The sequence below is a fragment of the Leptidea sinapis genome, chromosome 21 (assembly GCF_905404315.1).
Source record: "Leptidea sinapis chromosome 21, ilLepSina1.1, whole genome shotgun sequence".
Taxonomy (NCBI): domain Eukaryota; kingdom Metazoa; phylum Arthropoda; class Insecta; order Lepidoptera; family Pieridae; genus Leptidea; species Leptidea sinapis.
This window is the reverse complement of record NC_066285.1, coordinates 4,724,334-4,750,454: the sequence shown is the minus strand read 5'-3', so window position 1 is coordinate 4,750,454 and position 26,121 is coordinate 4,724,334. Positions and strand designations below refer to the sequence as shown.

The 26,121-nt window shown below is 34.9% G+C and overlaps 1 protein-coding gene across 1 annotated transcript in view; it reads left to right on the top strand.

The window, feature by feature from the left end:
• Window positions 1–26,121, top strand: part of LOC126970404 (probable serine/threonine-protein kinase kinX) — a 61,438-nt gene that overhangs the window by 29,088 nt on the left and 6,229 nt on the right. The window contains exon 2 of the mRNA XM_050816236.1: window positions 19,451–19,490. Coding sequence (XP_050672193.1) covers window positions 19,452–19,490 — 39 coding nt within the window. The 5' untranslated portion in view covers window position 19,451. The remainder of the gene's footprint in view (window positions 1–19,450; window positions 19,491–26,121) is intronic.

Here is a 26,121-nt window from a genome sequence, read left to right as displayed (position 1 = left end):
AAATTATTTATTTATTTATTTTCATGTAATCTACAGCGTCACAATTTATATACAATATAATTACATTATTAAGTATAAAAATAAGGCCAAAAACTGATTACAGTATATAGGTATTAAACAAAAGAAGTAACATTTTATGATTTAAACAAGCCAGAATAAGCTAACAAAATATTTACAATTACTGTAATAAGCTACTTAGAAAATAAGCTTTACAAAATAAGGTTACAGGAGTGTGTGTGCGTGTATGTAAGGTTGTGTGTAGTGTATTTGAGGGTGTATGTAGTATGTGTGTGTTTGGATAATCATTGCAGTCGATGTATATTTCTTATTTCTTTTTTTAGCTGTACTTTGGACAAGCAAAACATATCTAAATTGAAATAAGCTTTATTGTAGGTGAGAGCCAGACGTTGCAGAACAGAGTTTTGTGTGTAGTTGGTGTTAGCTTTTGGTACAGCCAGAAAGTGCGTGTGACGAGTTCTAAATGATGGGACGTTAAATAAAAAACCCGCTAATAAGGAGGGACAATCAATTTTACCATTTAGGATTGCTTGCAATTTCGTAGTACTTACAAGCTTCTTCATAGCATGAAAAGTTTGGATTCAATCCATTGTTTGTGTATGATATAGTAAGGTGACCAGATGTTACTTGCATACTCAAGTGCACTGCGAACATAACTGAAGTACAGACTTTTTATGCACTCTATGTTGCTGAAATTACTTGAAGTTTGATGAATCCCAGCTGTTTAAATGCTTTATCTGCTACGATATTAACCTGGTCGTTCATAGAAAGCTTAGTATCAATTTTGACTCCCAAGTCTCTAACTGAGCTCACTTTAGATATTGATCCGCCGTTTATCTTGTAATCGAAAAGTATTGGTTTTACTTTACGTGTCAATGTTATGTAGTGGCATTTTTAACGTTAACGACAATCCTATTATTACTATAATATTCAGACAAAGCATTCAGGTCTATTTGCAACTTGTAACAGTCATCAATATCACGTATTTTGAGGAAGATTTTTTTGTCGTCTGCAAACATTTAATGTTGGCTGTGAGTAAAGCAACTTCCTATATCGAATAAATAGGCATTATACAAAAGCGGGCCAAGGATAGAGCCTTGTGGCACACCTGATGGTATTGACACGAAGTCGCTTCTGGCGCTACCCGTCACAACAGCCTGCATACGATTCGTGATATATGAGGTGAACTTCTGTAGTAATATTATGTGATCCACACGGTCAAATGCTTTTTCAAAGTCTGTGTAGATCACATCTACCTGATACCTCTCATCCATGCACTTTAAAACGTAATCGGTGAATACCGCCAAGTTAGTCACGGTGGAACGATCCTTCATAAAACCATGTTGTTCGAAGGGGATAGACCTAGCAATTGTTGGGGTAATCCGCTTGCAGATAACCGTCTCAAATAGTTTGCTTATCCCATTGAGGATTGATATTGGCCGGTAGTTCTCAATTTTAGTTTTTGATCCACTTTTATGAATGGGAACTATTAAAGCTTCTTTCCATTTATCTGGGAAGGCGCAGAAAACGTTAAGGGACAGATTAAAGATCATGGAAAGGGGCTTAGCCAAGGAAGAAGCACATTTATGTAGAAAAATTGAGGGAATGCCATCACTACCGGCTTCCTTATTTGTATCCAACGACCTTAGCAATTTGAGAGTTTCATCTTCTCGAATAATAATATTGCATATCGTTTCGTTGTGTGTAATGTTTGTGAAACTTGGCGCATCGTTTGAATTTGCTGGTTTTACGAATACGCTTTCAAAGTATTTACTAAAGCCATTGCATACTGTTATTTCATCGGAATATGTAGATTGTCCCAACGTGAGTTTTACAGGATACCCATTGTTATTGTTTTTGAGTGATTTTATGTAGGAGTAAACGACTTTAGGATCTTTACGAATATAATCTTGCATGCGCTCTGTATAATCTGTAAAGCACTTCTTTTGAATATTTTTTTGCCTTGACCTGAGTATCACAAATTCATCATAGTCGCGAGGATTGTTAGTTTCCTTCCAATTTCTATGTTTTTTAAGCTTTTCCTTTACTATGTGAATCAAAGATTTAGAGTACAATACAGGGAATTTAGATTTGGACTTAACTTTAACTGGGATGTAGTTGTCTATAGATTATTTTAAGCAAGCGTAAAAAATATCGGTAATGTCGTTAATTGAATCCGCTGATAGAATTTCGTCCCACTTAATTGAGGACAAAGTTTCATTTATTTTAGTGTAATCACCTTTAAAAAAATTTGGGCCTTTAGTAGGTTTACGCTGTGTATTACAAATTAGCAAGTTAGACAGATCGAATTCAATTATTGACTTCTTACTTAGAGAGTAAAAAGTTTGTAGACATTTGCGGCATACAATAAAAAGTCTTGGATGTAGAGATAGGCATGCCACAGGTTAAAAAGATCAGATAGTTAACTTATGTAAATATAGCTAGTTTGGTCTAGCATTATATCATACGGTTTATTATTGTGAGGAAATGCTGCGGAAGCTCATAGTATGTTTGTGCTCTGCCGTGTTGTGTGTGATAAGTTGATAAACATACTAACTCTTCTCTCAACATACATTTATACAAACGTGATGTATGTTAAAAAATTATTACTGAATTCAAGAAAAATTGTGATTCGAAATCATTCAACTCAAGAATAAGGTTATTTGTACTGTACATGTAGTGTAATAAGTGAGCTAGGGTTAAGGGAACATAAATTTAAGAAATATATTAGCTTCTTTGACAAAGAAGGCTTTCTATAGTATAAAAGGTTATACAGAGGATAATAATGCATCAATTCTGATTGAACCAGAGCCGTTCCAGAGAATTCCGTCCTGCCATCAAAAATTGTATAGTATTATAAAAAGTAAGCTAAGCAATTTTGTTAGTTTGATATAAAGATGGACTGGGAGTTTCTTATCAGTTCTTCCCCCCGTGACAAAGACACTTTACGAATTAATATAGCTTCATTACGTTTATAAAGTGTTGTATATGTATGTAAATATATAATATGTTGTTGTCACTATTGTAAATAAATATATATCTACAAAAAAAGAAAATCATATAAATTATGGCTTGATTATTATCTCGATTTAAATTCATGGCACTGCTGCCGCACGCTACAGTGTAAAAACCTTGTATAAACAAATAACAGTCGTACGAACTAAAATGTAACCTACGTTCCATCTTCAAGTACCGTAATTGTTTTGAAGTAATTTTATTTGAAATGGCCAGTCTAGAAACTTCAGAATGGCCCACGTATACCTCACAACATTCTATAGTTAGTTTCTGTTTTAAAATGGCAGAACAATCCGACTAACTATTAAGTCACGCCTAGAGAAGCCTCTTTCAGCCGAAATCTTTACTTTGCATTCCTGAATTTCTTTTTATGGTGATCTGACCGAATAATCGGATACTGTCAACAAGTGGGGACAGAAATAATATGCTAATAATATTATTATGTACGTGGTGGATGGGGATCAAATCCGGGGCTCCGTGGTCAGAATCAACGGCTCCACCGCGGTTATCACATGCATACAATCAGATGGACACTTTTTTCTCATTTAGACCTGCGAGCAGTCCTCAAGACAAGTGAGTAAAAAGAGGTTGAGCTTTGGTGAGGTGAAGCCACTACTCAATCTCCCCTTATTTAGGTAGCGCATGGGCTTTTGAGTCTTCTAATCTGATTTGGCTGCAAGTTTGACTCGTGGATTTCCGAGTTCGGAGCGTACCAAGGCGCCGATGAAAGTACCCTTAGCTTACTGTTTTGAACTCTGTGGAGCCACGTCATGATGGATTTGCTGGCTGTCAACCATCAGATACGAGGCATACTCGTTTGTCATCTTCTATAAAAAAAAAAAACAATTAATCATTTACTTTACTTCTACTCCTAAGCCAGGTTACATAGTAGACATAGTACATTTACCTTGACTCTATTGTTACTATGGCGAGTCAACACCAACAATAAATGATCTGTTTGTCGTTTCTTTCTACTTCGTTCAGGTTGATCACCCTACTCATCTTAAGTTCGTCCTCCGATCTTTTAAACTGTCTTTTCTCCGTTTAGTGTATTTTCAATATATTGGTATTATCTCACACCAATAGTAAAGATGGTTGGTTGTCTGTTCGACATTTCTTAGCAAAGGCCTCCTTTATATATTTAAAATCTGTTTGTCTTATCTTTCTATTTTTGTTCAGGTGGTTTCCCCTCCAATCTTTTGAACTGCCTCTTCTCCGTTTACTATATTATCAATACATTATTATTTTTCTCGATATGCCCTTTCCTTCCCTCTCTTTGTCTGTCCAATCCTCCTCCATTTGAATTGAAATACTTTTATTGTTACATTTTCTATTTATCTTAATGCTTTCTTCAACTAATTTTCTTTTTCCGATCTTTATCCTTACCATAGCAGTTAGGTGGACTTCTATTTTCCCCAAACCCTGCAAAATAAAGACAAAATAAATAATTTTAGTAATATTGAAAATATTTATTATTTATAACATGCAAACTCATAAAAATTATATAAAATGATTCTAATGTTAGATTGGATATTTTATGACCAATAAAAACTAAGCTAAGGATTTATAGCTTGTATAGCTTAAATTTTGACGTCATTAAACTGTATAAATGCATGAAATTTCAAGGTCTCGATATTTGGAATGAGTTTTACAGCTTCTTAAGAAATAGCCAGTGAAACTTTAGTTTTAATTGTTCGGTTCCTATTTATGCGTCCGTAACTGTACTTTGTAGCTGTATTGATTGCGCTAAATGCATGCCAGATTGTACACATCTTGGATTCGTGTCAAACGAATAAATCTACAGGATTGCGAAACGAATACGTCTCTCGAAATGGATTCATAGCACGGAGAATGTCTGACACAGCGATCAATGGCATATGCCGGACGCATTAGAAAATAACTGAAAGCTTTAAAGTGTCTAAATTATAAAATTTAGATGATGTTTTAACTTTATGGGTATTAAATGAGATTGAGCTGTCACGCTCGGATATGTAACGCTCGTTCGGGTAAAATCAATTTGACGCGACTTAGCTAGCGCGCTCATTCAAAGAAAAATAAACATGAGTAATCTATACACAATTACAATGATAGAATGTTTTAAATGTTATTACTTTATATTTAGAAGTGTACCAAACTGCTATGGTAGGGACAATACTCGGTAATACTTAAATATAAAATTTAACAATAAAAGTAAATGGTTTAAAATGGAGGAGGATTGGACGCATAATAAGAGGAACGCAAAATACAAGTGGGGCAAATTAATAGATTATCGTATGTGTGATATAGTTTATACACGCTTTTTATTAGCTTCACCTGTAAGTATGTTTGTTTGTAACGGACTCAATTGGGCGCGATTTTGATCCACTTCAAATGACCAGATTTCGTCCAAACTTCGTAGATGAGATGGCCGATGACAATACATTGATACGATAAAATTATTCCATTTTTCAATTTACAAAATTAGATTTTTGTTAATTTACACACATCAACAGAATCTAGGGATATCTTAATTCTAAATTATTTACGACTTTAAAATTTTTTTTTAAGATTCCATACACGTTTAAAAGACACGTTAAAAGTTTATATACACATTGAAACGTCTTTTATTCTATTTTCAAAATTAAAAAAAAAAAAAACAAAATAATCACAAAATATTTTTTTGTTTTGTATATAAGACCTTAAAATAGCCTATCATTCTTCCATTTAGTATATTTGAAAATTCCTCATAGATTTTCAGTTATTCAATGAAAAATAAAATATACCTAGATTTTGTTGATGTGTGTATATCATTTTTTCATCTATCGTCGATGAGGCAGGAATTATTATTATCTTTTCAACAAAACCGTGATTTTGAGTTTTTTTTTTAATTTTTGTTACTTCTGTCATTTGGTCTCAATCACACACCAGATTATTTAAAAGATATATACTGTCAAAACCCAGTATTGATTGAAATAACAAAAACATGAATGCGTTTTATATCCATGTTACATCTGTTTTTAAAATCCCGTCTAATTAGCATCGAGAGAGAAGAATATCTCTACCAGAGATACAGCAAGATAGAAAACTTAGCGAATACATTGTTATTCTAACCGTTTTTTTGACACGTCGTAAACAGCCAGTCATGCTCGGCATTAGATCCTTAATATTTTGAATATTAAACTAGCTATATAATATTACTAGAGCTACTGTGAATATAGTGTACCCGTGACATTATAATGCCACTAATCCAGGCCGTTAAAATGCAAGAAATGAAGTCTATTGAAAATCTACCGTTTTATCTATACTGTAATATTATAAAGCTGCAGTGTTTGTTTGTTTGTTTGTTTGTTTGTTTGAACGCGCTAACCTCTGGTAGTACTGGTCCGATTTGAATGATTCTTTCAGTGTTGGGTAGTCCATTTATCGAGGAAGGCTATAGTTTTTTTTTTCAAAATTAGGGATCAGTAATAAAATTGCTATTTTTTAACACAAGGTGTAAAATCGAAAACCTATTTTTGCGTGCGCTGCAAAAACTATTGACAATAGAACAAAATGATGTACAGGCTATAATATAGGCAATATTTTATTACTTATAAAACTATCGCGTGAATTATACTTTATATGGCAAAACAACGTTTGCCGGGTCAGCTAGTTATAATATATAACTAGTGAAATTGTAATATCACGGCTTTGACAATATACCTGCGACATATATACCAGTAGGCTCCTTTGCACAGGATGCCTGCTAGATTATGGGTACCACAACGACGCCTATTTCTACCGTGAAGCAGTAATGTGTAAACATTATTGTATTTCTGTATGAAGGGCGCTGTAGCTAGTGAAATTACTGGGCAAATGAGACTTAACATCTTATCTCTCAAGGTGACGAGCGCAATTGTAGTGTCGCTTAGAATTTTGGGGGTTTTAATTCTTAGCGACACTGTATTGTATCAATTACCATCAGTTGAACGTCCTGCTCGTATCATCCCTTATTTTCATAAAAAAAAAAAAAATGCTTAGTTTTAATGTAATAATACAAGTTGTAGTGTATAATATTATATTTTTGTTTCACTAAGAGTTGGTAAGACGACACGATGCATGTTGCAAGACTATTGTTAAGTGATTAAGACTTAGAATACAATGTCGGAGCGGAGCAAGCTCCAAGAAGCTTAAGTATTTCTCGAAAATGTATTTTATTTTCGTCATTTCTAGGTTCTTAGTTGTCACTGTGACGCAGGTGTTTAAGTTGGCATAAATATAATTTTTGTCAGGTCGTTTATTGGTGTTAAAATGGAGGAGAAATATATTTAGTTACCATAGGGAGATCCCTATGTATCTACAATAACATAACATATTGCAACAACACTTGCTAAACGTCATGAAGGTAAATTAGTTCGTAAAGCGGCCTTGACATGGGGATAAGAACTGATAAGAAACTCCAGCACATCTTTTAAATAATATAACAATTTAGCCTGCGCAGAACCAGACAAGAACTATGCATTATTATTTTGTATATAATCGACTATACTATAGTAAGCCTTCTTGGCCAAAGAAACATTAACATATTTCTTGAATTTGTGCTGAGCCCTTAACTCTAACTAACTTACTAAACGGCCCATAAAGTATATTCTTCCTTATTGAATCAAATGAATTGAGCATAATCAATATGTCAAGGTAATTTTCTGGAGATTGAACCCTTTAGAATTGTATTCGATATCGGTTTTACCGCCGCAATGTGCACATAATTCTTCGCGGTCATGACCACGCCTCAACTCGTGAACGGGTGCTGCTTGTGGTGCCAGGTCGACCTGTTATAGTTTATCATTGTATTTGTTGGATGCAATTACTAATTTTGACAGTAATCAAAATCATCATCACACACACACATCAAATTTTTTTTTATTTTTTTTTATTTTTATATTTCGGACTCGAGTGTCCGCGTAAGCGGACGCCCCATACCGACTAAAACCTCCTCTGTGCTGTTAGCAGCCCTGGCTTTCACAGCGAAGTAGGACGTGGGCCGTGGAGGCCGCAAAGACTACGCAACAACAGTCGCGGGGCGTCTCCTAAGGAGACTCGAACCTCAGACCGGCTGTGTGCTTGTGGGAAGGAGAGAGAATGAAAATGAAAATGAAGATGAAATGAAGATGAAAAGATGAGAAGAACACACTCGCCGGCGAGTGTGGTGATGTTTAGTGTAATGTATGTAAGTGTGTATGTATGTGTTTATGATTGTATGTATGTATGTTTGTATGTGTGTAAGTAGTGTAAATGTTAGTGTGCATGTATGTTTGTGTCTGTTTGTGAAGTGTGTTTGTGGTTGTGTAAGTGGTGTATGTCAGTCCCTCAGTCAGTCCGACACATCAAATCATAAAAAAAGAGTGTGTGTACTTATGTACACGCGTTAGAAGTTATACTTCTTTGGCGTATGGAAAAATAAATCAAATTTTAACAAATAGTTAAGATCAAAGATAGTATAAACACTCGGCATTTAAGGTTAATATAAAACAAGTATAGAAAATTAATTAATATTTTTTATTTATACATAAAATTTGTTAATATAACAGAAATAAAACAAAACGAAAAAGAAAACATTTTTTAGACAAAAATGTAATAATTTTTAATTAACGAAGTAAATAAATTATACATACTGAAAATTAACCTCAAATCTATAAATGCACTCAAAACAGTTTATTCAAATCAGTTATATCACTAATATTCAATATATATATATAGATATACTAATAAATTATTAGTAAATACTACCACCGTCGTATATGAAATTGATTTAATAAAAACACCAAAATAATATTTATTTATTCACACTGTTTAATTGTACTGTTACGAAACACGTGATCTAAATATAAAAATACTAGAATATACAAGTTGAACATAGTTATCGATTTTCATGCCACCTAGAACTTACTTCACGCTGTAGAATTCAAGTGTCAGTGTGCGCGCGCATCGTAAAAATTCACTCTCATAATTTTTCTCCATCGCGCCAAAAGAAGTATAACTTCAATAAAAAATTTAAGCTCTAATAGTTGATATATCCAATATATAGGATAATTTATATTTGTACAGATTATTCTTTATTACTTTTATGAAATATTTGACATTTAAAACGCTTTAAGCTAACACGATTCAATCATTTTTTTTGTATATCAAAGAGTTTGTTTTCACCAAGGGTCGTTCAACTACCGATGCTGGTGTTGACTTGATACATAATATATGTATGTATTTGTATATTGTAAAATACTCTATTAATTGAAAAGAATGCCCGTTTAGGTTCTTGTATGTTCTCTTTTTTTTTTTGAGAGGAGGAAATATGGTTACGTATTTACGCCCCGGAACGGGGCGTAATATGTCGGACTCGAGTGTCCGCGTCAGCGGACACCCCATACCGACTAAAACCTCCTCTGTGCTGCTAGCAGCCCTGGCTTTCACAGCGAAGTAGGACGTGGGCCGTGGAGGCCGCAAAGACTACGCAACAACAGTCGCGGGGCGTCTCCTAAGGAGACTCGAACCTCAGACCGGCTGTGTGCTTGTGGGATTGTATGTTCTCACGAGCTATTCTTTTTCCGAACATAATATGATGGTAGATTATTAAAAGATTTAGGTAGGTAATTTAAAAGAAATATTAATAGTGATGCTTCAAAACCGCTGAGTTGAATAAAGTTTTGACTGTGTTGTTTTAAAAGAGTATTTGACTATGATGGACCCACCGGTCGGTCCGATGGGAGAATCGTACCGTTTGATGGACCAACCCAAAGGTCTGATCGATGCTTCGATCAATCCAGTGTTCAGCATAGTTCAATACCATATACATATAAAAATGAATGTTATATAGTATATCTGTCGGAGTTGCATACTGATTTTACGAAGGTTCACTGATATGATTGAGAATCTATAATGCTATATATACGCATGTAGTCATTTGTTACGAAAAGATGCTATTATACTTTTAGAGAAATTGGATTATAAAAAATGAAAACTGAACCATTAGTAAGTGTAGTTTCGTAGATAACCATCCTGCCTCCACTTCCACCATGACTCCGACTCGCTCTTGATGGGTCGTAATATAGCCCGGTGGTTTAGTGCGAGGCTGCCCCCCGTTCGTCCGATAGTCCGGTCGTACCAAATCTGACCATGCTTAAGTTATAATGTACCACACTATTCATCACCGTTTCTCTATGTTAAAGGTCATTGTCGATCAATCGAATATGTGACATTCTATTAAGTCTGGTGAACTTTCCCCTTGCCAACAAAAGGCAATACATGCAAAAAGATTTTCTATGGACAGGCTGCACCGACTCCATAAGTGTGTAAGAGAACATGGACAATTAAATGCAATAGAAATAAATAGAGAAAAATGTGCAATTAAGGTACATTATTTGGCAGCATTTCCGCGGTGGATAGATCCGTTGACCAAAATAGGCGCTTGGGTTTCCAGTAGCCCTATTGAGCGTTCTCCGCGCCTCTAGGCCCCACGGGCCAAGTTTCTCGACACCAAACGGCACAAAGATTTATGACTCACTGAGACCAACATACTTGCTACGCTTGCTGTGTTCGGCAGTCGAAGCAGCAGCTCCAGCACCAACTGACATAACTTGGACATGAGAATGAGCCAGAGTGGCGATTTAAGTCGCTTCCCACACCAGCGCCCTTCCCCGTGCCCAAGCCACAAGCCTCATACGATTGACATATGGTATATTAAAAACAGCAAATGCCCTGCGGATGAATTCATTAATGCTAGCGTGACGACTGATACGGCCTGCCGATTTTAGGCAAGATAACCATGACGAATGATAAAAAAAAAATGTTATTAAAGTAACTTTATCTATGAGCAAATTCAATAAATCTGAGAACACAGATAAGTTGTTCTTTAAAACAATAAATCATTGAGCATCTTTCATTGTTATTCATCAAGACTTAGGCGCCGGTGGTACAATAGGTAGAACAGTTGACTTTCCCACGGAGAACCCGGTTCGATCCTCGTCTACTACGTACCAATGTGGTCTCAATAAAATTCATATTTATGTTATCCGCATTATAAAGTCGGCAACGCTCTTGTGTTTCCTTTAGTGATACAAGATAGTTTGGGCCGCGGTGGTGACTTACCATCAGGTGACATGTAAATAATAGGCTCGTTTGTCCTCCTATCTCATCAGAAAAACCTAAAATTATAAAGTACAAAAGTACAGACTCCCATTCCCCTCACTAAAAAAATAACAATAAAGAGTATATTTTAAATATATATGATAGGAAAATTAATAAAATAGTGTAATGTACACGCTGCTATCAATAATATTTGGATTAAAGGCATTCATTCCAAATAGATTGAAACCGAATGGGCGTGGCTTAAGCGGGTTGTAATAAACTTCACTCCAATACCACATAAAAGAGATAGCAATGTTAGGTGAACCAATTGCTCGTTTTCCCCTCTAATAAAAAAAAAGATAACAACAGATCAAATCGTGCAAAAGCAATTTAGATAAACGACATATATTTTTTTTTCAACTTGTAATGAATCAAATAAATCAAGCAAATGTATAAAATATTAATATTTATTTTCTTATAATAAAACTCCTGAGCACCGATTTCACCATTGAAATAGAACGCGGTTAGAACGCGATTAGATTACTTTGAAGTAAGCTTTTACCTGTAAACGAGCTAACAGATTTAATTATTCTAATTTCACCAACACAAACTAAACGCTACAGTTACAGGCTAAACGCGATTAAATGCTGACCGCTGAATTTTGTACGTACAACATAATTTGATCGCGTTCAAGAGCTGTCACTTTCGTTATCGTAATAAAAACATTGATATTTAACACTATTGATTTTGTTCATAATTATAGATGACAGTTTTGACAGGGTATTTGATGCATTTTATTGTTTATGATATGTAAACTCACGTTTACGTTAACAGTATTGGCGAAATCGCATTGTGTTTAATAGAGATCAAGACTGGCATTTGAACTCGTTTACGTAAAACTGAGTTTTATTAAACTCAGTTTGAAGTGTCATTGGTGGAATCGGGGCTAAGAGAGTTGAACCAAGGTCTGGTACACTCTCTTCATAGGAAAAAGGGTCTACGTTGGTTTCTTCTATAGAGTTCTATGTTAATTGTGTTTTAACTTAAAATATGTGTACTACATAAACTAGACATGTAAAAAAAGACCACATATTGTATTTTTCAAAAATACGTTCTTGAGGTCTTGCTTACTTTCACTCTTCAAAAATTGTGACACAATAACAAAAAACAATTATCGAATGAGTTTTCAGATATATTATTTATCGCTTTCACGCCAGATACATATTTACCCATTTTAATTTAGGCTACAAGTCTGTTTAAAATTTAAATTTGGAATAAAGCTGTTTTAAAAGGTTGTTTTCCAATTCTTCTGATCAAAACCCTTTCATCTGATACACATATCACGGGACTTCATTAAAAATGTCAGTGTTGTTAGCCGTTAAGAAATTCTTTCATTAGGAGCTTTAAGCACTGAAGCCATCTTGAAGAGACAAAGACAGCGTTGACACTCTAGCACAAATTGACGTTAGTGCAATATTTTTTTTCATAATGGGCGAAAGAATATCTGGCATTGATGACTCGAAATTATAAAAAAAGCTATAATAAATATATATATATATATATATAATATTAAAATAAAATATGAATACATTTCAGCTTATATCAGTCGCCATTTACTCGCATTTCTTATCTGAAATCTGTTCTAGACTTATCGCCGATATACAATTTAGTTTACGTATGAGATTTTCGTAAAGCTACCCATTATTTCGTTAAATATACGAGCTTCAGGCGAATCGCGCCGCAAGCGGTAAGATAGATATTTCTTTGTGTTCGGTTACACTTTATCGAGTGTATCTGATAAAAGTGACTCCAATGTCGAGCTTCTAATATATACGTTTGACACACACAAGCTTGTTCAAAATGTATAATGAACACTAGTCTCGTCTTTTTATCTTTATTATCTTCTTCTATTTATTTAGTAAAAATCACCAGCGGTAGGTGGTCTGACCCAGCAAACGTTATATTGCCGATATTAAAATCCCGATACAAAAGTAATTGTTGATTGTAGATGGGTGAAAATTTGAAGTTATATGTATTATTTAATGTTGACTCATAATCAAACAAATTTAAAAAAAAATCTCAAAAAAATAAAAAAATAAAAATTCGTGTGGACCACCCTTAACATTTAGGGGTATAAAAATAGATGTTGGCCGATTCTCAGACCTACTCAATATGCTTGCAATATCGGTCAAGCCGTTTCGGAGGTGTATGGGAACGAACATTGTGACCTTTTTCTAGATTCTGATTGTGGACACCAGTGTTTTTTAAGGTTTATCATCCAGTACAGGGGATGTTTATAAAATTAAATTAATTACAGAAAATACCCAATTACACAGATATTTTTCTATTCCTTTTATTTTTTTATGATTGTCCTCCAATTGAGCGTATTCACATTCTCTTGCAACATCAGAGGAATCACAGAAGCATTGCCGGTCTAAAGCCGGCCGGTGTTAGCGCTTTTTTTGGAGGTACCCTAGTCGTATCGTCCCGGAAACACCGCACAAGAAAGCTCATTCCACAGCTTTGTAGTACGTGGCAGAAACCTCCTTGAAAACCACACTGTGGAGAACCGCCACACATCCAGATGGTGGTGATGATATCCTAACTTGTGGCGTGTCGTGCGAAGGTGGAATTCGGTGGCAGGGATCAGGTGAAACAGCTCTTTGGAACACGTGATAAATGCGGTAGAAGACACTCAATTATTTATTCCTTATCAATTGTAATTACAAACATTGCTTCTTGATGCCTAATATAAATATTACAATGTCAATGTATAAGTCTCTTAACTCTTATAATAAAACAAAGATCTTCTATGGCATCTTTTATGTTTTAATTCCTGTGGATGGCTCACTAGGACACCCTGTGCAGAGCTAACCAGCATATAAAATAATGTGAATAAAAAATAAATTGAAATTATCATTTTCATCGCGTCAGCAGCAATCAAAAATAAATCGTAGAATAAATCACTGACGCACACTACAACGATCAAAAGTTTGGAATAATATTATCATTTTAGAATTTTATTAATTTAAGTTTTACAATTATGTATGAAAGACTAAATAAAATTAGGGCTGTCGAGGCACAGCCGTTGATTAAAAGTAACGAAAGTAACTAAATATTTATTCAGATATTCAGTGTTAGTTAGTTATTGAGGAATCAGCAAAAAATTTGTGCAATTTATTAAGGCTAGGTTGTATCATATAAGCCGCTATAGTTAAGGTTTAAGTGAAATTTAACGTTAACAATAGCGCCGACTTTAAAATAGACTGCGAAATGTGTTGCACCATCGTATCTCTTGGAATAGTTAAAGTTAAATAGTAGATTGTTAAACGAGGGTCGAAATAATCAATGCCCGAGGTATTTAGATATACAACGTGAACCAGAAAGGGTATAGCATTCCTTCAATGGTACGTTATTTGGGTCATATGCAATAGTATGGCGATGTTTAAGTTTTAACAGATAATTAAAAAAAAAGAAAAAAACTTCCCTACGAAATTAAAAATATTATTTTTCAATTTCTTTTCTTAGACAACCCTAACTTTGTTTATAAACAGAATGAGGTCACCTACCTATGGACTTAAACATAAACAATAATCTATGATTAAGGAGTATGCACACTACATGAAATGTGGCTTGTGTCTATGTTATTATTCATTCATTTTTTACTTCCTGTTATTGACAACAAAATAAGAAATTACATAACAAACTGTGTAACAGTTTCACATCTGTATTCCTGAAGGGATAGAGGTGTATTTTTTCCACCCACGTTTCACTATGTTTAATTCCCACGTAATAGAGGGCGAGCATCTACATTTCTGAACTATGGGCTGCTAGTGCGAAATTTCCTACGAAAAACTCAATAACTGCCCCATTCCATACCCAGGCCGGGTAGAAAACCCGGTCCGGGAATGGAGCACCTATTATTAATACGAGGATGGTCAAAGATATCCATATTTGACAAAAAAATCCGTGAAGAACAATTTCTTAATAGGAGTCTATTAGAATTATCTTTATTGGATAAAACATTTTTGAATTAAAATGTCAAGTCTCATTTGCCCAGTAATAACAACAGCTACAGTGCCATTCAGACCAAATCATAATAATGCTTACACATTTTTGCTTCACGGCAGAAAAAGGTGCCGCTGTGGTACCCATAATCTATAATTACAAATTTGGAATTATTTTCAATGTAACTTGAAGAAAACTTCAACTTCGTAATAACTTATCAAAAATGTGAACTCATTTAATTTCCAACATAATAAACAAATCTTGAATTAAAAATGGTGCAGTGTGTAGGGTGCCTTTAGAATAGACATTTACACACACACAGAGCAGTAAATATCGTGTTCCAAAGCACAATTCAAAGAGTATTAACGCAGACAGGCCGATCTTTTCAACCTTACATTTTTAAATAAACACAAAATGTAAAAACACAGTTACAATAACAGTAGTTTTTATCTTTTAAACGTGTTTTATTTAAATGTGTAACACTCGCGGATATCAGAGTAAATACTAACATAACATAGTTTCATAATTAGATTAGAATTAACTATCTTTATTGGGTAATACATAACTACAGTAAATACAAATTTAGAAGTATTTTCAATGTCAGCTAAAGCAAATGCAAATATAAAATAACATTTGTCTTCATGTCAAAATGAGAACACAAATTGCTTCACAGCTGCAATAAATAGTAGGCATTTTACTATTATCTGATATTATGTCACACCTACGTTTTTCATCTGTTTTAGGTTAAAGAGAGTTCAAAAAAACAGCTGATTAGGGTTGAGGGAATCATAGTTTTTGCGAAAACTTAGAACTTTAAATATTGTATTAAAATATAATGCTAATTCATTTCTGACTTCACATAGTCATTACAGATGACCTAAGGAATGTCTGGTTCAAAGCATAGTATACCCATTTAGTTTCACCTTGTATACGTAGATATATACGTCTACATATACACTAGTCTACACTCTTGGTCCCATACCATAAACTGCCCGAATAGCTCATTTCTGACATAATGCTGTGAAAGTAGATACTTTTGAAATAAACCAAACTTGCAGTTTCAATGTCTGTTAGGGAACTGCGTATGCGTCAAAACTAAGCTTGCTAAATAGTAATAATATATTATATAATATATTTAATATTGACGCACTGTCACACAAATTATCTTGCTCCAAACTAGGCATATGGTAGATTCAAATTCAATTCAAATTCATATGTACTATGGGTACAAGACAACGATATAATATTTTAATACAATATACATTCATAAACATACATAAATAAATATAAACATCCATGACTCGGAAACAAACATCCATATTCATCATATAAATGTTTGCAACTACCGGGATTCGAACCCGGGACCACTAGCTTAGTAGTCAGGGTCACTAGCTATTCGGCTATATGGGTCGTCAATCTAAATCTCTTTCGAATGGTTAGTTATATTAAGTTAAGTTAAATGTATTAAGTTTAATGTATATACAAATGTAGATTATTTAATATTAAAGGCTACCGATTACAGTAAAATGAATTTGAACAAATATGTTTGACCTATTTTAATTTGACATAAATTTATTAAAACAGTAAATATGGCGATGAATCTTTCTATTCGCCGCTGGGTATGAAAGCTGGATGATAACGGCTCGAAGCGAGGTTAATGGGAGGATTGAGTTGGATTGGTGCCTAATGCTTGCTTGACACGGGTGATTCGTTTTTACAATTATATTTATCGGATCCATAAGTTCATTGGACAGTAGAATCTGGTTGCTTACTTTAGTTTTCTTTTTCAGTAATGTTTCCTGCGTATTTCTTGTAGAAAGTTTTTCGGAGATAGATATATCCAATTTTTTTTTTATGTAAATAAGAGACGAGGCGAGCACGACGTTCAGTGGATGGTAATTGATACGCCCTGCCTATTACAATGCAGTGCCGCTCAGGATCCTTGAAAAGCCCAAACATTCTGAGCGACGCTACAATTGCGCTCGTCACCTAGAGACAAGATGTTATGTCTCATTTGCCCAGTAATTTCACTAGCTACGGCGCCCCTCAGACCGAAACACGGTAATGCTTACACATTACTGCTTCACGGCAGAAATAGGCGCCGTTGTGGTACCCATTGCATCCTGTGCAAAAGGAGCCTCCCACTGGGATGACCAGCTAGCCAAGCTACAATATAATGCATTTAAACGTAAAATTCTCTCTGGTTGTGGCCCCCTTTTACAGGATCAACTTTACAGTTAAATAACCTTTTAAAGTCCAATAATTGCATATTTGGAAATTGAATTGATCTCGCACACCCCAACCACTACCACTAGATTTGAGAACACGTATCATGATTTACGTATCATACGTCACTGGGATGGTTGACTTACGGCCGTTTTCAATAAACGTATCTCTAGTTACGGATATTTTGCTATCACCATTTAATGACAAGAACTTATCTACCCATAGTTATGTCCAATATAGTCCAATGCTATCTGTCAATAGGTTATTAAAAAGTAAGTAATCGTCAAAGGATAGATTTGTCTACCTCCAGTAAGTTAAGCTAAGGATAGACAGGTTATTGAAAACGGCCGCTAGTCGGTAAGAGCGCTCGGGCGCATCCCGTGTGAAGCGGGTTGCCGCATCGGATTTGTATATTTATTCCCAGAAGGTACGGTGATCACTAAAAAATACTCGGCGATAAATTTTTGTCCCCTGGGTATGAAATCTGGATGAAAACGGCTCGAAGCGAGGATAATGGGATTGGTTGGTAATTTTGCGAGTTTTTAGTATTACCTGTGTTTTTACACATATATGTCAGACTATTATCGTTACATTACCGGACTATATACACATATTAAAAGACATTTTTTTTATGTAAATAAGAGACGAGGCGAGCACGACGTTCAGTGGATGGTAATTTTGAGACTATAAAGTCTCAAAATTGCTTCCTCTCTCTCTCTCTCAAATTTAGATTTTTTTTGATGTAATTTCTAATATAATAGATACGATTACCGCTTCGGAAAGAAATGACGGTCTAAGTGAGTAAACTCTCACATAATCCTTTTTTTGCGCTCTCTTTAATAAAATATACAATATTGTACTGTCATTGCTATTGTTATAGAGTAATCATAATCTAGTCCCGGGCTGTAGTAGGATTTACGACAGAGTCATTTTTTAATAAAACATTAAAATTCATTTATAGATAATGCCTGAACAGTGGCTGGAACTTTATCATAAAGTGTATATACATTTACCTTTATTACCGGGTGACCGGGTCCCAGGAAATGTTTTTCTTTCTACTCATAAATAATACCTGTTTTTTTTCTAGTTTGTTCTAAATAAATAAATTTAACGTGCGCAGTTAAATAGAATGGAATGTTATATGGTGATCACTTTCGAAAAAGAACAATGCAAACGTGTGCAAGAAAATGTAGCCAAAATGCATGAGAATCGTTTAAAGAGTAGGTATATACGACGTAAAAATATTAGTTTTTTTTTTTCTTAATTCATTTATTGCAGTAGCCTTTACAAAATTCATGAGTACAGTCTGCCAAACTACGTAAGTAGTTTGTCGGCAGCAGCTCTCGTGCAAAGATAATACTAACTATAATACTAACTGTACTACATACAATAAAACTAAATTTACACTATTAACCTAAAACTACTATTAAACCTAATGTACAGCATTAAACTTATTTCGTATTTGTAAATGAATACGGCACAGTAAAGTTAAAATTATAAATTAAATATTAAATAATCTATATTAAATTCATTTCATGGTGCCCATGTGAGAGATAATGTTTTGTGAGAATTTGTTTAAGGTGATTTTTAGAGAAAACATCTTTTAGCAAATCCTGTGGCAGTTCATTTATGACAGTGGGCTCTATCCAGCGTTTTTCTCTTTTCCCATAGTTGTTTTTAATTTTGGGGATAACTAATTTGTCTTTGTTTGACAAACGAGTTGGGTATGTATGTTTAACTTCTATTTTATAATCACTTTTCATAATTTTTATGACACAAATTTTTCGTATTGCTCGCAACAAGAAGTTTTAGAATTCTAGTTTGTTATCTTTTAATTTTGTTTAGATGTGAGGGGAAAGTTAGACCATACACAACCAACCCATATGTGATTATAGCATCCGCCAATGCAAAGTACAACATTTACAATATCTTTCTGGTGACTATATACTTCAAATTATGCAACTTTCCCAATATGGAGCAACATATAACATACCTTATCAACATGCAAATTCCACGTAAAATGATTATCAATATATAATCCCAAGTATCTGTAGGATTGGCTTTTTATTTTATCTTTTTGTTAAAAGTCCGTTCTTGTTCGCAGGATGTCTACAAAATCAGAGTCAGAAACCGAATTTACTGATGTAAGTACCTTCTCATTTATTAGTGGTTTATTATTCTGTTTCTAAACTATTTTAACGCTCATCTGTTTTTATAAACCAAGGCTAACATATAATTTATACGTCTAACGGCCAGTCCCAATATTCAGTCTATCTCTTACTTGAGATAAAAATCGTAACTATCGTTGACTTTTATGTCCCAATAAACTTATCGCCGGTAACACACCTTATCCGTGTACGCTGTCTGTCAATGGGACGACGTATAGCTTACCAGCGCTAGAAGTTTGTATGGAAATTGCAATTCACGCGTCCCAATATAAGGCGATAAGAGTGACATGTGGGGTATATTGGGACAGCTTCAGATTATTGACAGCTAATTACTGACAGTAGTAATTTATCTCTATCTGTAGGTATAACAAATCTTATAACTATATTTACAATACTACGACTACATAAAATTAAAACTATCATTACGTGGAAGCGTACCAAGAATACTGGCAGCATTACCGCGTTGGATACCAAGGCTGATCCGTTGACCGAAATAGCTGCCAGCGCTTGGGTTTCCAGTAGCTTTATTGAGGCGCGAAGATAGTATTTTGAACATTCTCCGCGCCTCTGGGCCCCACGGGCCAAGTGTCTCGACACTAAACGGCACAAAGATGTATGACTCACTGAGACCAACATGCGACGCTTGCTGTCTTCGGCAGTCGAAGCAGCAGCCCCAGCACCAACTGACGTAACTTGGACATGAGAAGGAGCCAGAGTGTCGACGCAAGTAGCGTCCCACACCAGCGCCCTTCCCCGTGCCCAAGCCACCAGCGTCATTCCATCAGGACGCTTGCAATCGCGGCGGGTAATACCATTTGGCTCTAAAACAGCTGGTATATTAAGAGCGGCAAATGCCCTGCGGATGACTTCATTAATGCTGGCGTGACGACTGATACGGCCTGCCGATTTTAGGCAGGATAACCCGTGGCGTCCAAGAGCATCTACCTGAACGCCACATCTACATTGATGTGGTTCATTCAGTTTTATACCTAGCCGGAGTGATACGCATATTGACAATGTCATATTGTCAAGTAGCGTTCCAATCGGCGCAGAAGGCAAGGCTTGTAACCAAAAGCCCGACTCATTTTGTGTCACGGCCAAAAGACGAGCACGCTCTGTTATGTCAGTAGATGAGATCAAAAGATCATCAAAGGCTGACTTACAAAGAAGTGCGTCCCATGCTTTTTGACACTTTAAATCGTCTGGAAAATTTTGAATGTTTGCAATATTTAGCCAAGCATTGTTAGCTTCGTTCAAATACACAATCTCTGAGTTACCTGGTACATGATTTACAATTCTAGTAACCAAAGGCTGCGCACTATGAACTGAAGATAGAAATGCTGGTAAGGCAACGCCCGAAACTTTGCGAGTACCCAAACCACCAAACAGTATCGGTAAAGAGGCTTGAGACCATGCACGATCTGTAAACGCGCAATTCAATACGGTTTCTAAAATATTTTTAAGTGAAATATCCAATCACATCAAGCAAATTTGGAAATTTCCATAACGGGCTAGACCTTAAGAGGTACGTAAATTTTGGAACAAATAAACAAGACCGAATAATAGTTAAGGCCATATGAGAATTAATTTTCAATAATCTGTCCGAAACGTTATTAAATTTTTTAATGTGATCGTTTAAGATCGTTGGAATTGAAACAGGAAATAATGGCGCTCCAAGAAGGTCAAGTGAATTCTTATCCAAAACTTTAATATTGGGGGCCAGAACATTAAATTTATTGGTAATATCAACCCGGTCTGAAATTTGGAAATTTTCGCCGATAAAAAGCTCGCATTTCGAAAAATTTAACTCAAGGCCGATTGAGCTAAAACTTTCTATTACAACTTTCAAATCATCTAAAACAGAGTCCACTTCACCACCCAAAGTACCATCATCCAAGTACCAAACATTAAATTTTGATTTTAGTTTTGTTATGGCGGAATGAATGGCAAGGCTAAATATTGCTGGACCAAGAGGGTCGCCTTGCTGACAGCCAACAGAAGACCAAATATTATGATTTTTGAATAATAATTTGGATGGTTTACTATAACATTGCCAAATATAATGATAGATTGAAGGAATTGAATTTTTAACTTCTCTCAGCAGAGCTCCCCTATCAACAGAGTTAAAAGCATTTTTCACATTTAATTTTAAAAAAACAGCACCAGAGTTCCTCTCCAAAAAAGTTCGCGCAGCGTGGACTGCAGCTTCGCAACCACTTTTGCAGCCGAAACCCAACTGAGTTGGAATGAATTTAGTTGATAGGAAAGGAGAAATATGTTTACAACAAATTTTAGAAACAAGGCGTCGAAATGTGCAGCCCACGGCTATAGGACGAATACCACCATCTTTTTTCTTAAGAGCACATATATTCGCACCATATAAAATTTCGGTAATTTCGGTATTATAGTATAATAGTAATATTCGGTAGTATAGTAGAATCTGTAGGTAGTATATTGATAACGACCGTTAATAGACTATGACAGCTGTGAAATTTCGAAAAAATAGAGTTTAAAACTAACCTCTACTTTGGGGACTCACGCACACTAACACAAAGTGTAATACGTAGCTTGTCACGCACACTAAACTTATATTCTTGGCCTGTTTTTATCGGTTGTCTAACAACAAGAGACTCTATCTAGACGTATAAATTATCTAAGCATATTGTGATGAGACTTACACATTTAAAAGCTAGATTTTATTCAGTTACATGTTACAGAACATCGTGATGTCAAAGTCCAAAAGGTTTTATATGACTTTAGATTATCGTTATTGGTATTGAGTATCGAAGTCTAATTTCAACTCATTTCCGTGTCGTGTCATCAATACTAATATTATAAATATGAATGTAAGTTTGTTTGTTATGCTTTTACGCTGGAGCTACTGAACCGATTTTTATGAAATTTGGTACAGCGATAGACTAGAGCTTGAAAAAGAACATAGACTATATTTTATCCCGGAAAAATCCATGGTTCCCGCGGGAGTTCTGAAAAACTGAAATTTTGGTAGATTAGCTATAACTATACCAATATTAGGTTTAGTTTGCCATAGCAAACTTCCTCGAAATAAGAATCATATAATATGTTGGGAACGGGAGCTAAAAGGGCAACCAGGAACTGGAATAGGACTTGAGACAATCTTCAATTCCCAACTTGCTTATTATTTTTAAAAACCCTTTACCTACGTGCATCAGAAGTCGCGGGCATCAGCTAGTATCATAAATACGAAGGCTGTTACATAAACAGTTTATTTTATATTAAAACAGAACGTACTGTTCTGAAACAATGAGAAAATAAAAATGGTAAGCGAAAACATATAAAATTCAGAATTCCTACAAATATTATTTAAACATAGAATTTTTGGGCAGGGAATCATCGCAGACGTCTCCATGACACTATTTCCAAAGTTCCATTACAATCTTATCATTAGTTTCGGAACGCATCGGGCATAAAAATATAAACATTGATGTTTTTTATATAGTCCGTCAAATAGTGGATGACACTTGTAACTGTGCGAGTTGAAAAATTCTCTCGGTAAAAAAAATGCCAACGACGCGGCTTCTTGAGCGCTCACTATTTAACTTCCTGAAAACTTGAGACAGACAAACTTCGCAGCACCATTCACAATTATATGCCGTTTTCCGGTCTTCTAGTAGAATTACTGTTCTGATCCAACACATCGAAAAAATGGCGGTCAATGATTTCAACAAAAGAGATTTGTTTGGAGCTGTCAATTATATTTTTTTTATATAAAGTTGTAGTTTATTTATTTTCTCTTTTCTTCTTAGTCGTTCCATCACTGCTGAGTATCGTGACTTAAATTCAGGTCAACTGACTCCATTGGTTTCGTTCTTTTGCCTGGTGAAATGACCATCGTTTAGGACTATGGCCTCTAGGTTTTTCACCCTCAATTTTCCCCGTCACCATCAAACGCTTAAGGTTTTCGGCTCCTCTGCGTGCAACATGGCTAAAGTATATCACTATGCGCTGTAAGCAGACCGTGTTCTGACTCTGAGCATCCGATAGACTTGAGCTGCATTAAGATGTAGATGTTTGTGCGACGGGCCGTCCACGGTATTCGGAATATACAGTTATATTGATGATATTAGTTATTTTAAAATATCCCTGACAACTAAAACCCCCCTCGTTGTCATTACTCCATTTAAGGCCTGACCTACTGTCGAAATTCTAAGTCAAAACACGTTGAGCGGTTGTTTATTTCACAGTTATCTAAAGGCAAAACCAAATTGACTTCGAAGAAACTGGGCATCATAAATAGAGCAAAGCAATAATTCAAGCCACACCACATTCTAGCGGTCTATAAGACGCACTCTATCTGGTCTTGTCTGATGCACATCAGTATAAGCTCAAACTATTTGACTGCAGAGCTACTAGTATAGTTAGAGAAAATTTTGTTATATATTCATTAAATTAATAGCTTATTACAATATTTGTTATTATAATTGTGTTTAAATTACTCTGGGAAATTGTCAATATTAATAAATTGGTTAATCATAATAAATTGGTGAAAAGCAGTTGAAAAATTCGTTGAATTTGTCGATATAATATCTTTTATCCTAATGAAAAATATGTAAATCATTCCCGGACACGTTATATATTCCAAACAGCAAACAAAATGGACAATGAAGCCCGTAAAATAATGTCGTGAATGTCAGGAGTCAGGTTGTTATGTGATTCAAGGATTTACGGGTGTTAGGAATATTTCCCGCGTGGCAATAAACCATCTTTCACAAATGTAAAGCCTTTAAATTGCAAATTGTGAAGTATATCTTTATTTGGTACAAACATTGTAAAAACAGGGAAATATTTACAAAATGTTACAGGTTTTTCAAATTTTGTTCATAGTTCACCATTTAATCCTAATCTAATAAAAATAAAAAATAATGAAAATAAGGCACGCTCAGTAAATAATGAAAATAAGGCTAGTTATAGTTCAATGTCTAATGGTTTTGTCCCATATACTCGTATATTAGCTGATTTACATTAGCTACCTACAAGCGAGCGAATTTCGCGATCATAATATAGCCAAAATGCTCGGTGTATTAAATAACAAGAAATGTTTTGGTGATAGTCGACGATTCAAATTAAAAAAAAATATTGCAAGGCACCTGAATATGTGACGCCCGGCATATTAAAGCAACATTTTATAGGGTTCACAAACCAAATATCATTAAGAAGTGGGTATCACAAATAATATATGAAAGATATTTTATTTACTATTATAACAAGAAATGTTTTTGGCCGGTGGAGTGGTAAAGTCCTCGAATGGCAACACACCGGACACATGACCGGAAGACTTAGTGGTGGTAGGCCCCCCATAAGATGAACCGACGATCTGGTCAAGATCCTTGGGAGAGGCCTTTATCCAGCAGTGGATGTCTATTACTAGCTCTCACAACTATTATGGTAAAAAAATTTGGTTATTCATAATTTGACACACTGATGTTTTCAGGTCGATTTGTTAAAATAAACTACCATAAAGGCTGACAACGCTCTTGTTATTGGTCTTGATGTGGCGGCGATTCTTCTATCAGGATACTTTTTATCCTCCGATTCCAGAAAATAAAATCATAAAAATATTGATTTTGTCTGAAGTAATAAATAAATAACTGCTTATCAAATCCCAAAGACGGCTTTCTCCTGTTTCTCACAGACACTGTCAATAACTGGAACATATAACAGATTTGTCTACGAAAAAGGAGGACAAAGGAGCATACGGTTCTCCCGATGTAATAATTACCGCCGCCGCCACCGGCTCACATTAATATAAACACTATGGATAGGTTGACGGATGATTACGAAACCCGCGATGCGCAAATCAAATTCGCTGTATATTTCAGTACAATGAACTAAAAATGTTCGTCACTTGGTTAACAGCCAAATGCGCTTAAAATTGTTCAGATAAACAGACGCCATCAACGTTAAATTTGATTCTTAAGCTGCTTTACAAAGAATCTGAAATAACACTAAATTACCATCATTTTCTTAAAAAGCCGCGCTTAAACGAAAATGGACTAAGCGATGTAAAAGCTCGCGTCAAGAATATCTTATCATATTTATCAATTTTGTAAAACTGGGCTCACGACTAAAATTAGTGGCTTCGAATCTCATCCTACGCGATATAATAAATTGCATTGTAACGTTTATATGGAGTTTTATCTATTCTTTCATTACTTCCGCCTGTCTGTTGATCAAGAAATAGAACTAAAATCTATCAAATACTAACATATAACTTAATTTTAGCATTTTAATTCATTAAACACTGGCTATGCACGAATTTAGGTACTAAATTGTTTATTTGGATGATATAATTAATTATTAATGACGTTATTTTAATGTCTACATAATGTAATGATTGACTAATTTTCAATGCATTTGGTCAGTATCTAATACAAAACAATTAAAAATAAAAGGAAGTACTGTACAATGGAAAACAAAATTAATCGGTGTGAAATAAGAAGGCAGAGACTGACGCGACGACACGATTGAGTAAAGATATTCAAGATTTATGAGGAGTGTAATGGATTGCAAGCGCATTTAAGTATAGTTTACGGGACTATTTGCTTTATTGTAGTGGCGACTCGCTTAA